The sequence below is a fragment of the Aquarana catesbeiana genome, linkage group LG13 (genome assembly GCF_042186555.1).
Source record: "Aquarana catesbeiana isolate 2022-GZ linkage group LG13, ASM4218655v1, whole genome shotgun sequence".
Lineage (NCBI taxonomy): Eukaryota > Metazoa > Chordata > Amphibia > Anura > Ranidae > Aquarana > Aquarana catesbeiana.
The window spans coordinates 77,135,532-77,151,867 of record NC_133336.1 but is presented as its reverse complement, the minus strand read 5'-3'; the positions used below and the strand labels follow the sequence as shown (position 1 = coordinate 77,151,867).

Genomic DNA, 16,336 nt, shown 5'->3' with positions numbered 1-16,336 from the left:
CAGTGGTGACCGCGTGTCCTGTGCGGTCACGGGGGTAACAAGTCAAGACTCTACTCCTCCTCCTCCTTTCCCCCCTCGAGAAGTGGAAGAAGGGTGGTAGGGTTCAGTGTTTGACAACTTAATAGAGTAATGCTGTCCAGTAGGAGGGAACACAGGAGTCTCAAGTGTCTGGTAGTGGACAAGTGTTTCGGCTGGATCTTGGTTGAATATGGCAACAACGTCATGGGGAACAAGCAGAACGAGGCAGTGTCCGAGGACCAAGTTCAAAGTTTTGTCAAGCAAGTCTTGTGTAGCAAATCCAGCTCGCAGACACAATAGGCCTCCTCTTGCTACCGCATCCAGCCGACAGGAATAATATCCTATGGGGCGTAGGCTGATGCCGTGTGATTGGGTGAGTACACCTGCAGCATGTCCCAGACGTTCGGATACAAAGAGCTTGAGCGTTTTGTCGTAGGCTGGGAGCCCTAGCGCCGGGGGTGGCGCACTCAAGGGTTTCAAACTTTAGATATTTCTTCAGGAGACATCTGGAAGGGTCTGATTGCAGAGCATCAGTAGGAAGGCTTCTGGAATCCATGCTCTGCACTAGGAAATTAGTCCAAGGAAAATGACAGGTGTTGAGCACCACTGCAATTTGGGCTTTGAGGCTCTGCAGCCCTGGTTGGCAAGATAGCACAACAGGCTTTCTGAGGTGACTTCAAGAGGGGGTAAGTCAGCTGCACAAAAGAGAAGGTCATCAACATGTTGGAAGAGAATCACTTCCGGGTGTTCCTTTTGTCATGTGTCAAGGATGATAGCCATAGCTTTTGCAAACTGGCTTGGAAAGTTCTGTGCCCCTTGTGGCACAACTGTTTAGGTATGTTGCCGTTTCTTTCCGTGGATGAATGCGAAAAGGTACCAGCAGAAGGGGTGAGGGTGGACACTGAAGAAAACGTTTGTAAGGTCCACCTCTGTGAGGTATTTTGCAGTCAAAGGCATCCACAGTAGGTACCTGGTTCTCTTTTTAGGATTCTCTTCTTGGGGTTATTGTGGTTTCCGGGGCAATGAAGCGCCCTCTTTTAGCTTGACTGAAACTGGTGGCACCTTTAAGTTACCGTTGTCTCCCGGTCCTGTGGACCATAGGCACGCAGGGATTCTGTCAAGTACTTCCTGCAGTATTGAACTTGAAGTTTTTTTTTTTCTTCATTAAGTGTCATCAGGAGAGGCAGAGAACACAAAGCAGATGAGTCTTCTAAAGATAGGGGAGTATGTAACTTCACCCCCCTTCAGGCGTGTCCTGATTGAGGCCTGTAGTCTGGACAACACATCAGCTCCTAGTAGATTCAAGGGACATGTAGAGGACACCACAAATCTGGCAAGCAAATCAGGAAGTGGAAAGGAAAGAATTATTAGGCAGGTTCACCGCTCTCAACACACTTTTGGCTGCACCCCTGTCAATGAGGAAAGTGGTAGGTTTTTCGTCTGGGACATCTTGGGGCTCTGCATTCTTTCCTTATGTGACCCCGTTTCCCACAGTTGTAACAGGTGATCCTTACCCTGGTATTGGGCAGTGGTGGTGGACGAGTGTAGGCGGGATCTTCATCATGGGTTACCATGAGGGGCGTTGGTTTTTTTACCTTTTTGATTTTCTATACCTCTGGCCACCAACAATAAATCAGACATTTTCATTGAATAGTATTCAGGGCGGGCCACCATCAGGCCTTTTCTGATATCCTCTCTGAGCCCTGAAACAAAAGCAGTTGATAACATGTGTGTGTGTGCCTTTATGAGTCTAGCATGATACTTCTTCACAGACTCCCCTTTATCTTGGGTAATATCTTGGATTGTGGTCTTCTGATCCGTCAACTTCTCCTTTGCCCAGTCGTGGAGTTGTGCACAGAACTCCACGCCTGAGGTGTAGGAAGTGGCACTTGTCAGGCAGGCATCATTGAAGGCCATCTGCATGACTGGCCAAAAGACATATCCTGCTTTGATTTGGCATAGGCTGATCAAGTCTCTCCAGGCAGCTGAGTAAGTTTCTTGTATTTGCACTATCCTGTGGTAGAAGGGAATTGGCTGCTTCTCTGGGTCAGGCAGACTTGTCACTAAGGCCGCTGCTTGTGATAGAGTAAAAGCGACATACATCACTGGTGCCCCTTCTGGTAACCGAGACTGTTGTTGGGGCGGGGGCTGACAAGAGGCACTGTTCTTTACGGTTGCCAGCATGTGTTTGAGATCCTCTCGGAACTGAGAGTCTGGAGCCGGATTGGGGGTTAAATCAGTGGGTGGCCTTGCTGCCTGCTGTCGGGCTTCCCACTCAGATGCTTCTTCATCATTAACATATCCGGCCTGGGAATGTGATGCTCCCGTATTGGGGAAGACAGGTGTGTGGTATGAACCATCTTGGTTTAAAACAGCGAGGGCTGGGTACAGGCTGTTTAAGCTTACTGGGTGTACCAAGATGGCCGCCGGCAGGAAGTGCACTGGACTGGGTAGAAAGTGAAGGCATGGGTGCACTAAGATGGCCGCCGGGCTGAGTTGTCACAGTGGGTTGTGCTTGGGTAGTGAGAAAGGAGTGGTTGTTAGACGGAGGGCAGTGCTGTCCCTCCCCTCCTTTGTTTAAAGTTCCAACATATCATCAGCTCTGTGATAAACATACATAATACAATCGCCATCTTTCTTAACTTCCTTTATCCAATTTTCTTTATCACACAGGATTTTTCTCCCTGTCTCTTCAGCAACATAACTTTCACCATTTCTTTCAACTTTGTTAACTATTTCAACATCTTCTTTGCAATATCACTTTCTTTTCCTTTTTTTTTTTTTTAAAGAGAAAAATCACTTTCTTTTTTCTCTCGTACAACCAAGGGGTTAATATTTTTCTCAGCGTTCTTATCAGCAAATTCCTTCGGTGGGAGCTCATAAGACTAATGTATGGTTAATCTCAGAACAAGAACAAACACATTAGGGGTAGTGAGGAGCAACGGCCCGCGACCCAACAGATCTCCCGGGCAGCCCCCCTCCGACTTTAACCAGTCCCCACCCCCTCTCGTGTATATAGCAAACAATAAACCACAAATACAATCACGACAGGACATTACACCTGCCACTCTTCGAACCGTAAAGCCTCAGCAGGCTAAGATAATCGCAAGGGCAGACCACCCTGCAAAAAAAATAAACCCGTTTATAGACGTTTTTCTACAGCTCTACACCAAGAGGCCGACAACTCTTCTTGGGGTGAGTCCTCTGTAACGCTTTCAGACTGCAAAGCCCGCAGCTGAGATAACCCTCAAAGGTTCCTTGAACCTAGAGTACACCCGTCTATAAACGACTGCCACAAGGGAAACTATCTCACTCCAGAGGCCGACAGCTCGTCTGGAGATGAGAACATACATTCACGCATGTAGCACTTTTAGACTGCTGAGTTTCGTAGCCCAAAGAATGGCAGACAGTGAACAAATACAGTCAGCAGAAACCCATCAGCAGGTTCGTTAAACAACCTCAGGCGAGGAAATACCTGCCTCTAAGACAGTCTCAGCATACCGACAGAATCCAGCTGTCAACCGAAAGATAAGAGAGTCGTACAGTGGTAAGAATATCAATCAACTCACCGGTACTGTTAGGGCTGCGCAAGACCCCCTCTGTTATCTTTCAATTAACGCCCGAATGCTTGTCGCGGTATAACTTCGACCGTAGCCTGAGGTCCCGGGTTTCGGCACCATCTGTTATGGAAATGATTAAGAGCTCCAATCGAGCTCAAGGTTATCTGCTGCTGTCTCTAATTTGAAAAGTGTTGATATGCATGCATATAAAAGTAAACACACTGAGACACGCTCAGTTTCGTTACTGTTACACTTCTAATTTATTCAAGGCGGTGTTAATGTTTTATACACACAAATACGTCATTGCTATGTCAGTCTAATAGGTACATCTCATTGGTTAAGATAGAAAAGAAGATGGATAATTTTCATAACGAGGTTTGGCTCTCTCTGGTCTTATCTCCAGTTCCGCATTCTTTTGATGTGTGGGAGGTAGGGGGTAATCGCCATCTTGAGAAAATATAGGAAGAGAGCAAATCTGTATACTTATATAATGAGTAAGGAGAAAAATATGTATGCACATAAGAAAATAGACATTTTCAGATTACTATTATTATTATCTACATCACATTCCTTCACAATTCCCATCTCAAAATGTTGGGAGGTATGAACAACCCCATTTCACAGTAGTTGATCATTTGATCGACTTCTGTTGAGCGGCCATACATGGATTGAAGCCCGTCCGGTGCCTGCTGAACCGGCCAGATTTTAATTCATTTTCAGAACTTGTGACAATCTTTTTATTACTGTATGTGCCTTCCTGTCCCAGTGATAGCTGCACTCCCCCCATGTTCCTGTACAGGCATCACAAGGACAGGAAGTGAAGAAAAATCTCCCCAATGGGGTCACAGAGATTTTTAACTTCCCCTCACTCTATCCAAAATGAAAAGAAAAAATGAAAGTGCGGCTAGTAATATCTTATTGTTTTTGGAAAATATTAAATAAAGGCCTTGGCTACTAAATAGAATAGCATTAAAAAGTCTAATAGCTTTTCAAGGGCCTTGTGTAATTGTATACATGTCTTCACTGTTCAGAGACACATGTAATCTAACCTGTGAGCTGAGCTCCTCCAATCTCTTCTAATAGGATTATTGCTGTGCAGGATTCTATTAAAAAGATATATATAGAATTGACTTGTTTTCTACAAGATAAAACATAAAAAAATCTCAGCTGTCAAATATAACTTCCATTTACTGATAAATACATTTATTTTTAATAACTAAATACCAGGTTGATAAATAAGTAGCAGTACTGTTACACACGCCTTTAAAAGGCGGGCAAGGTTATTATGTTGTTACGTGTGATTACGGGCTGCTCCAGTGACCTGGTCAGCAGGAGGAGACTGCTCAGCAGGTGGTGAGGCATCCGTACCCCCCCTGGAATCTTTTGGAACGACCCATGCACCTGTTAGGATCTTTCAGCAACACCTGGCTGAGATGGCAGAACATCAATGCAGGGGTGATGATGCAGGGCCAGGCTCTGCCCACTCTTGCCGTGGAGGTGGGTGAAAATTCTCTGGCAGGTTTGCATACTTCTGAGCAGAATGGCACTCAGGTCATGGCTCATAAATGTTTTCATGAGGCCAAATTTCTATCTAACTTTTTCTGTAGCAATGCTACAAAAGGTGGAGATGACACCTATAGTATATTTAACACATGCATACCTTATATTGCTAGTTTATATGCAGCTATGTGTATGTATTATATTAGCATTTCATTAGACGATGGTATACATTTTCTGCTGTGCAGATAAAAAAAGGTCTAACAATGACCTTTTTTGGCTAAAGTAATATTTAATGCATTTGAACAGAATCCACTATAACCGTGCAGTCGTTATTAAGGGCTAGGTCACACCACGATCCCTACGGATGTTTGTACATGCACGTTTACATTCATTTTTAATGCAGTTGAATGCATTTGTAATGTGTTTATAATGCATTTGAATGCGTTCCAGTGCATTTTTTCCATTTAAATTTTTTTTCACTTGAAAAATCTTTATATTAAGGGATTATTTACACCAGATGCTTCATTCTTTCAATACTTGATGAGTCACCAACCCAGAACTAGCGTGCAGTCAACGAAGCGTTGCAACATCTGATATGTACATAATAGTCTTATAGGTTAGTTACTCACTAGAGCAGTTTATGCACAATCAGTGTTTTATCCTTCAACCAAGAGGTTGAAGGAAAAAAAAAAAACTGACAGATCCCTACATAAACACAATTGATGTTGATGCAGGGATCTCTCCCACTGAACTATTTTATTCTGACAACAGGGACTCCCCCTCCCCTCATTTCTTCAGAGTACACAGATCAGCGCTGAAAGTGCTGACTTTTAAAAAGTGTAGAATACCGCGCTTGTGTCCCAATGAGAAAAGAAGAAAAGAAAGCAGCCAGCACCACAAAGGACAAACAGATTTGTGTGTAAAAACATATAAAGATTTGCAACCCTAATGTATTGAAGATAGGATATATGGGAACCCTATCAAAAAGGCACCCCTATAGATCCTATTATAAGTGTCACAATATCTCGCACACCAATGTTGCATCTAAACAAACGAGAAACCAAAAAAGGCTAAAAAAACAAAACATATTGTATGAACGTTGTAAACCCTGTGATACGTACAAATGCATATGAATCCATAGAGTGTAAAAGAGACCTCCACTGTCTGGTGTTTATAGCAATCCTATTATAAATATCTCACATATATTAGTGATATTATATAATATATATATATATATATATATATATATATATATATATATATATATATATATATATATATATATATATATATATATATATATATATATAATATATATTATTGTATATAATTTGATTTAACACAATACCCAGTGAATAAAAATATAATCACCACATATAATAAAAATGTTTTATATCAATGACATATCATATTAGTTTGTCACTAGTACAATGTTTGAAGAAAAGAAGTCCAAGGTGGTACACCAAAGAGGATCCCAAAGATAATAATCCGATGGAAATGTTTGGCTGTCCCAATAATCACAGAGAGGAGTCACCACCGTGAGGGGTATCCACCACCAACAAAAATTAAGGAGGCTTACCAGAGGTTATGGACCCAATCAGCACACGCCTAATGGGTCAAACAGGCAGAGTTGACTGTACACAGATGAAGGGGTGTTTTCACAGCCCTTCTCCGTGGGACACTCATTGTAGCGCCTCTAGGGAACCCTCAGCTTCACAACCAACTCCAACACTTTATTAGGGGCGACTATAAAAGGCCACCAGTCCACAAACAAGCTCAAACATTTCTTCTTAATAACTTTCAAATTATATTTCATCTGAAAAGAGAATCAGAATACCTCCACATAGTGTAAAAATGTATTAAAGTCAGAACACTTACATTCGGTTGGTGAAAAAAAGCGCTTATCAAATATCTCTTGGCAAACTGCAATGGCACGGACAGGACTCGATCAAATGCGTTTTGTCTACTTAGACATAATCTGGGGTGAAAAAAATCAAACTGCTAATTGAATGCTGGTTTTCCAGCAGCACTGTTCAACAGAAGCTGGTTGTTTTGGTATACATAGACCAAAGTTGTCCAATTCCTCCTGAAATGGTCATATTTTGGTTCATGTATACCCTGCCTTAGAATGGCCAAACATGGATGAGTTTTTTTCCTTCAGACTGCAAGCAGAACAAAAAATAATTAGATGATTTCTCCATCCACACATTTGAGGTGGATGGGGAAATCCATTGTGTCTTTGTATTCTCACAGTGGGACTCCCATGCCGTTAGAATACACTGATCAGTACTGCAACGAATTGGCTGCATACGTTGATCAAATGCTGGTTTCCCAGCAAGACATTGTACATTACATACTTCTCATTAAAGTGCGCATTGTCTTGACAGATGCTGGTTGCTAAGTAGTCCCTCCCTATTCTAGTAAAGGTCTTCTGTAAGGTCGGCTCAGATAAAGTGTTAGCTCTCTGGATATTTTCAGCGTATGCAAAATCATATGTAATGGAAGAGTTTTATTTTTTTTTTAATTGATTGTGCTGAGGTTTATATATGTCTGTGAAACTCTTGCTTGTGGCAAAGCAATGTAAGCATATTTTATGGATACAAGAAGGCTTTTGTTTTAGTTAACCCTGCCCCTTTAAGACCCTCCCACTGTGAATGCAATTTGGCCGCAATCACCATTCGCCGCTGAGCACTATCTGCACCACATTACTACTCCACTTAAGGTTCCTAAACACACCCACTCCCAGGTAGGTCTTTTGCATCCCTAGCAACACCCCAGCCACAATGGAAACCATGGCCACTCTTTGCCACAGTGCAATTATAGTTACATAGTAGGAGAGGTTGAAAAAAGACACAAGTCCATCAAGTCCAACCTATGTGTGTGATTATGTGTCAGTATTACATTACATATCCCTGTATGTTGCGGTCATTCAGGTGATTATCTAATAGTTTCTTGAAGCTATCAATGCTCCCCGCTGAGACCACCGCCTGTGGAAGGGAATTCCACATCCTTGCCGCTCTTACAGTAAAGAACCCTCTACGTAGTTTAAGGTTAAACCTCTTTTCTTCTAATTGTAATGACTGGCCACGAGTCTTATTAAACTCTCTTCTGCGAAAAAGTTTTATCCCTATTGTGGGGTCACCAGTACAGTATTTGTAGATTGAAATCATATCCCCTCTCAAGCGTCTCTTCTCCAGAGAGAATAAGTTCAGTGCTCGCAACCTTTCCTCATAACTAAGATCCTCCAGACCCTTTATTAGCTTTGTTGCCCTTCTTTGTACTCGCTCCATTTCCAGTACATCCCTCCTGAGGGCTGGTGCCCAGAACCGGACAGCATACTCCAGGTGCGGCCGGACCAGAGTCTTGTAGAGCGGGAGAATTATCGTTTTATCTCTGGAGTTGATCCCCCTTTTAATGCATGCCAATATTCTGTTTGCTTTATTAGCAGCAGCTTGGCATTGCATGCCATTGCTGAGCCTATCATCTACTAGGACCCCCAGGTCCTTTTCCATCCTAGATTCCCCCAGAGGTTCTCCCCCCAGTGTATAGATTGCATTCATATTTTTGCCACCCAAATGCATTATTTTACATTTTTCTACATTGAACCTCATTTTCCATGTAGTCGCCCACCCCATTAATTTGTTCAGGTCTTTTTGCAAGATTTCCACATCCTGCGGAGAAGTTATTGCCCTGCTTAGCTTTGTATCGTCTGCAAATACAGAGATTGAACTGTTTATCCCATCCTCCAGGTCGTTTATGAACAAATTAAATAGGATTGGTCCCAGCACAGAACCCTGGGGAACCCCACTACCCACCCCTGACCATTCTGAGTACTCCCCATTTATCACCACCCTCTGAACACGCCCTTGTAGCCAGTTTTCAATCCATGTACTCACCCTATGGTCCATGCCAACGCACCTTATTTTGTACAGTAAACGTTTATGGGGAACTGTGTCAAATGCTTTTGCAAAATCCAGATACACCACGTCTACGGGCCTTCCTTTATCTAGATGGCAACTCACCTCCTCATAGAAGGTTAATAGATTGGTTTGGCAAGAACGATTCTTCATGAATCCATGCTGATTACTGCTAATGATATCATTCTTATTACTAAAATCTTGTATATAGTCCCTTATCATCCCCTCCAAGAGTTTACATACTATTGATGTTAGGCTAACTGGTCTGTAATTCCCAGGGATGTTTTTTGGGCCCTTTTTAAAGCAATGGGACCCATCTTATGGTCTTGCACACAGGCCCACTGATTTCATGAAACGCCCCTGCTCAAGGTCTATATTCTGTGAGAGAAATTATGTATTGTGAATGCATGTTATTTAACATACAGTATTATTGGGCTCACAAATGCAGCGAATGCAGCTCCGCATTTGTTAGTAGACCATGGCTATTGATTAAGCTATGAAAAAAATATTTGTTAGATTAAAGATAAACAGTTCATTTACAGTAAACTCTAATTATTTGTATTCTTCTTCTCCAACAATTCAGACCCTGTCTTTGGTTTTTGATATGAAAAATCTAAAGACCCAGTATGAAACAATGACATCTGATTTGATAGAATGGATAAAACGGAAGGTGGTAGAGATGAACGATCGTCACTTCCCTAATAACATAAACGGAATGCTACAACTCATGGCAAACTTTAAAAACTACCGCATGGTGGAAAAACCTCCAAAATACCAAGAGAAAGGCTTGATCGAGGTCCATTTTTTCAGCATCCGAACAAAATTACAGGGCAACAACTTACGGCCTTATTTCCCAGCTGATGGATTTTCATTGAGTGATTTGGAGAAGCATTGGACCATTCTGGAGAAAGCAGAGTATGGACGGGAGAAGGCCCTGCAGACAGAGTTGATGAGACTGGAAAAGTTGGAACAGCTGGCTCAGATTTTTCACAAGAAGGCCCTCCTAAGAAAAACCTACCTTCAGGAAATGACACAAGTCATTGAGCGTCAAGATTTCAAGCCTAACAATCTTTCCCAAGTGGAAGCTGCCACCAAGAAACTTGAGGCTATTGAAGCTGACGTGTTACCACGAGAACAACGCTTCAAATGGCTTGCAGAGATGTCTGATGTTTTACAGAAAGAGAATTACCACAAAATTGAAGGGATATTTGTGAAGTAGGTATATTAAAATAAAATATAACTTCTGCCAATAGTAATTGAAATATAAAGTCTGAATCAATGTCAGTTATTTTTCATTTATTGTCCAAAGTGCTACCACTTAAGGACCGAGCCTCTTTCTGAGATTTGTTGTTTACAAGTTAAAAACAATTTTTTTATTTGCTTGAAAATTACTTAGAACCCCCAAACGTTATATATTTTTTTTCTAACACCCTAGAGAATAAAATGGTGTTGTTACAATACTTTCTGGCACACCGTATTTGCGTAGCGGTCTTACAAGCGCACTTTTGTGGAAAAAATACACTTTTTTTAAATTAAAAAATAAGACAACAGTAAAGTTAGCCCAATTTTTTTATATTGTACAAGATAATGTTACGCCGAGTAAATTAATACCCAACATGTCACGCTTCAAAATTGCACCCGCTTGTGGAATGGCGACAAACTTTTACCCTTAAAAATCTATATAGCCGATGTTTAAAAAAATCTACAGGTTGCATGTTTTAAGTTACAGAGGAGGTCTAGGGCTAGAATTATTGCTCTCGATCTATTGCTACCGATTGTGGCAATAGCTCACATGTGTGGTTTGAACATCGTTTTCATATGCGGGCACTACTCACATATGTGTTCGCTTCTGCACGCGAGCTCGGCAAGCTTTACCCATTATTTTTTATTTTTACACTGTTCTTTAAAAAAAAAAAAAAAAGTATCACTTTTATTCCTATTGCAAGGAATGTAAACATCCCTTGCAATAGAAAAAAAACATGACAGGACCTCTTAAATATGAGATCTGGCATCAAAAAGACCTCAGATCTCATATTTATACTAGAATGCAATAAAAAAATAAATAAATAAAATTGTCATTTAAAAAAATGAAAAAAAATGTCCCTTTAAAAGCTATGGGCAAAAGTGACGTTTTGACGTTGCTTCCGCCCTGCAATGATATGGAGACAGATGGGGGCCCTCTTCCCCTCACTGGTCTCCATGTCTAGCCAGGAGGGGGTCCCGCTGATAAAAGTTATCTTGCGGCGAATCCGCCGCAGAGACCACTTTTATCTGAAAGCGAACTGCCCGCTGAAGAAGAGGATACCGGGATTATGGCAGCTAGCTGCTTCCATAACAACGATACTCCTCTTCAAAGTACTGACATAAAACTGCGGTGGGCGGTCCGTAAGTGGTTAAAATTAACTGTGAGCTTACACATTATGCTCGACATGCACATAAGTGTACAGCCCTCTTCAAAAGTTCTTCTTGGTAATGCTATATTTATATTGTATATGACAACAAAATTAAACCGCACTAGTGGTATAACAAATTAAAACATAATTATTAAAGCTGCACCACTAATGTGAGATATTATCACACATAACAAATCAAGTCCAATTATTAAACAATGAGTCCAAGTATTAATTGCATAACACAAATGAAGAGTCCCTAAATAATAGAACAAGTAAAATCAATCTTATATTCCAAATTCACACAAAATCCCTCCACCTTGAAAAGTGTGTAGATTCACTGCCACCACATGTATAGATGTGCTCTTACCAGAGGGCATAGAACTCCTATTACGGGAGGTCAGAGCAGGCTCATGTATCTCATCCACTGTCTTATCCCACAAGGAGAAAGCCATAAGGATCACTTTGGGTCATCTACAGACGTGGTGACAGAAACCTCCTGCCTCCGGCCGTCATCACCGATGGTATACTTCAACAAAGAGATCAGCTCCAAATAGTCTAAAACCTCATAAGAGGTTATAATTTGGAGCTTATCTCTTTGTTGGGGTATACCATCAGTGACGATGGCCGGAGACAGGAAGTTTTTGTCGCTACGTCTGTAGATGACCCAAAGTGATCCTTACGGCTTTCTCCTTTTGGGATAAGACAGTGGAGGAGACACATGAATGTGCTCTGACCTCCCGTAATAGGAAGTCTATGCTCTCTGGTAAGAGCACATCTATACATGTGGTGGCAGTGAATCTACACACTTTTTAAGGTGGAGGGATTTTGGTGTGAATTTGGAATACAAGATTGATTTTACTTGCTCCATTATTTAGGGACTCTTCATTTATGTTATGCAATTAACACTTGGACTCAATGTTTATTTGGTTTTGATTTGATATTTATATTATACAACAGATAAACAGACAGATAGAGATCAAGAATAGCTTGATGAGAAGGTTTCCACCATTGGGTAGGCTTCTCTTAGCCTATATCTACTGTTTGAATCTATTTGTTACAAGGACGACACCAAAAAAAATATGGTGAGTTGGTTTTTTGAGCTTCCTTTGGGTAAAAACTTTGACAATAAAGCTGGATGTTGTGCCATTTCACTATGCATTATTTTGGTGCCTTATTTAAGGCTCTGTTATAAGGTGCCCAACTTTATCAGCTTAATTATTTCCCTATCTAACTGGCTGACTCCGATTTGAAAACAATTGTAGAGAAGCTGGCTGTTTTCTCTGCCCTGTCACCTTCACATCCATTTTTTTTTAGAAATATCTTTTGGCAGTCTGTCCATGTCAGCTTAACCACCTCCTTCTTGATATCTGTAGCTGTTATCTTTGGTAGCACTTCAAGATTATTACTTATTGTCTTTTCTTTCTACTACAGACAACGGGAGTTATCACGGGGATGGCTGGAGCTCCTTAAATTAATACAAACTCACAAAGATCCCTTGGGAGACAAGTTCTTAATACTGGTCCTCTTAAGAGACATCGACAGCGCTGTTGATGAGCTGAAAGCTATGCAGGTAATAAAATAAAAATGTTTTCAGAATATAAGTTTATCCAACTGTCCATAAGATAAAAGTTATTTTTACCATTATTGATTTACTGGGGAACACATTCAGACTGATCCAAATGTACATAAATTATTTAAAATGTGAATAGTGTCTGTACACAACTGCGTTAATCATTTTCTAACTGGCACTTATTATACCCAGCCATATACGCACAGCAAAGTAGTTATCTAAGCACAATTTTGAAGGAAAAAATCTTAAAGTGTCTCATAGCAGAAACTATCTACAAAACTCCTATTGGAAGGCCTTATCCTGTTCAGTCAAATCCTTTCGTCTCTTTTTTCTTTTCAATTGCCTCTATATTGGTCTGATGTTTAGATCTCTCTGAAAAAATGCACTATTTACCTTTCAAAAGCATTATACTATAATAAGCCTTAAATCCAACTTCTATATTAATGCATTTGTTATTTTGATAAAGCTGTATGAAGAATAAGTGGTGGTAAAAAGGCCCTCCTGGATTGTCCAATATTTTGTATTGATTCCTCAGGCTGGGTTCACACCTATGCGAATTGGATGCTCTCTAAGGAGCTGTCTTACATATCTCTGCAGCAGGTTCATTGCAAATTGCAGGAAAAATATGTGCTTTTTTTGGTCTGTTTCAGGTACGAATTCAGCCAAAAATTCGGGCTGAAATCTGACCTGAAACAGTGAACCAGCACACACCGGACCCCTGCTGTGCGACAGATGCGGCTCATATGTGAACCAAGCCTCTTTGAGGATCGGTTCACATATGACGTAGGTTCTTTACCACGTGATCAGCTGTGACCAATCACAGCGTGTACCTAGGAAGTGCCAGTAAACAGCTTCCCTCAGTTCGCTCTGACACGGAGAGCCGATCGGCGGCTCTCCTGTCAGAGGGGGGGTCTGTGCTGATAATCAGCGCATTGATTATCAGAGCAGCCCCAATCAGAGGTGCCTACCACAGCTGCCAATCAGTGCCCACCAAAGTGCCAATCAGTGCCCATCAAAGTGCCGATCAGTGCCCATCAGTAACGCCTGTCAGTGCCTTTCACAGATGCCAATCAGTGCCCATCAGTATTGACTGTCAGTACCTCATCATCAGTGCTGCCCATCAGTGCAATCTATTAATGCCCATCACTGCCACCCATCAGTGCCAATCAGTGCCACCTGTCAGTGAATGACAATTGCGTGGTCATGCAACACTGTACTCAAACTACATTTTTATCATTTTCTTCCAATAAATAGAGCTTTCTTTTGGTGGTATTTGATCACCTCTGTGGTTTTTATTTTTGCTAAAAAAACTAAAAAAGACTGACATTTTTTTGGGGGAAAAAAATGTTTTTCTTAGTTTCTGTTACAAAATTTTGTTTTCTCCTTCACTGATGGGCACTGAGGAGGCTGCACACAAGAACTGTTTCTAAAAAATCCTGATTCTTACTTCCTCAAAGTTATGTTTGTAAAAATACACATTTATATCAGACTCTTACATAATACTACAACCCTTTTAGCTATCCATGATTGAATTGATCATTATATTTAGGCCTTGTGAAAGGCATGGAGAATCTTCACCCCCAAAATTTTAGCTATGTTTACTTTGAATTCAAAATTATGTGCAGATGGAACGAATAGAAGTTTGCTTTTTACATCATTGGATAATAGAAATGAATCCTCAGGCAAACTATTGCATCAAGATTCTCATGAACTTAGTTAATTAGCCTCCTCTAAGTGATTTACTCTTTATAATGGCTAGTTGGAGCTAGGGACCGCACTGGACTGATTCAGCTATTTTTGATTGGTATTCGGTGTTTTCACGGATGAATAGTATTATTTAGCTCTCTTTGGAGGTGCAGGCTGCTACCTTATTTGCAGGACAGTGATGTCGCTTCAGTGGCAACGATATTGAAGAAAGAGGGGCGCCTGGTGTCCAGAGTGATAACACACTTGATGAAAGATTAAAAGTAATTTATTGAGAATCAAAAATGTACAAATCAAGCCAATGCGTTTCAGGGAAATATGCGTCCCACCTCTTTAAGGCTGTTAGTACTTGTAAACAGAGATAAAAATATATATGGAGGAAAACCACCTATAGATATGGTACTAGAAACCTTCGCCACATCCCAAAGAGAAAACTGCAAAAGGGGGTGCCCCGGGGATTTTTTGGGCAAAGGGTAGTAACCAGATAGGGGAGTAACAAGCGAATAAAAATATACAAAATGTATTGAGTACAAAGCAATAATAGAATTGGTACACAAGGTATATCAATCTAAAAACAAATTAGTCACACTGAATAGTTACATAACAGCTAGATTCTGAGACACACAGTAGATCTCATGATGAGAGGCCAAACGATGTGTGTGTACACATGAGTTACAACATGTTTCGGAATATAGGTATGAATATTTAATTCCTTCTTCAGTGGCTGGTTTGAGGCAAGCAGTTTTGTCTGGTAATAAAACATCAAAAATATCAAGAATATAGAAATACAAAAAAAACAGAAATGTTAACAGTGTAAAAGACAGATGCATGACTTAATGAGAAATCACTGTTATCATGTATATTGAGCATAACTAGTTCAAGAAATGGGCATTCAAGGAGCAAGAATAGCCAAAATTAGTACAGGACAGCCCATAACAGTGGTGCATAGAGATAGCCTGGATGGATAGGCGGGAAAGAGAAAGGGGAAGGGGGTTTGAAAAGGTTGGGCCAAAAAGGGAGTAGGGGGGAGAGGGGAAGAAGAGAGAGGGGGGAAGAGAGATGGGAAGACGGAGGAAAAACGGTAAGGAAAAAGGGGAGGATGGGGCCAATGTGGGAGTGTTCCCCTGTCGCCCATTAGCGAAGCTTGTTACTGTTCCCAATCACATAGATAAGTGGTTGGTAGTATGTCTACAGGAATAGGTCTGCCCAGTGACATTGGGATCATGGGTTCACATGTCCCTCTCAAAACCTCTAGAAGACAAGCCCTGTAAAAAGAGCTTCAAATTGAAGGCTTCATTAAGGCCTGGTGGGGAGGTGGCATTCAAATCCGAGGTCCACCTCAGCTCACATTAGGAGGCATACAACTCCCATGGTCTGACAGTTGGCAAAGTGTCTAGGGGTAAAGATCCAGCCATTGGGTTATCGTATGTTTTTTCTGGAATCCATGTACTTGCAATGGACATAGGATCCACAAGGGAATGTGCCAAAACGTTTGCACGGATCACCTCGGGTGGAGCCCCGAAATTCACTTTTGACCAACAAGTCACCCACAGAGGTAGCATGTCTGTAAGTGACTAAGGGGGCAGGAGGTACAAAGGGATCAGAGGTCAGGAGATGCCAGCATTTCCTGTTTGTAGTCCGCGTCATTAGAACAATTGCATTTTATTCGCAGAT

General features: G+C 41.3%; 1 protein-coding gene across 1 annotated transcript in view; it reads left to right on the top strand.

The window, feature by feature from the left end:
• Window positions 1–16,336, top strand: part of SPTBN5 (spectrin beta, non-erythrocytic 5) — a 367,667-nt gene that overhangs the window by 29,527 nt on the left and 321,804 nt on the right. The window contains exons 7-8 of the mRNA XM_073608935.1: window positions 9,579–10,210; window positions 12,820–12,958. Of these exons, the coding sequence (XP_073465036.1) occupies window positions 9,579–10,210; window positions 12,820–12,958 (771 nt within the window). The remainder of the gene's footprint in view (window positions 1–9,578; window positions 10,211–12,819; window positions 12,959–16,336) is intronic.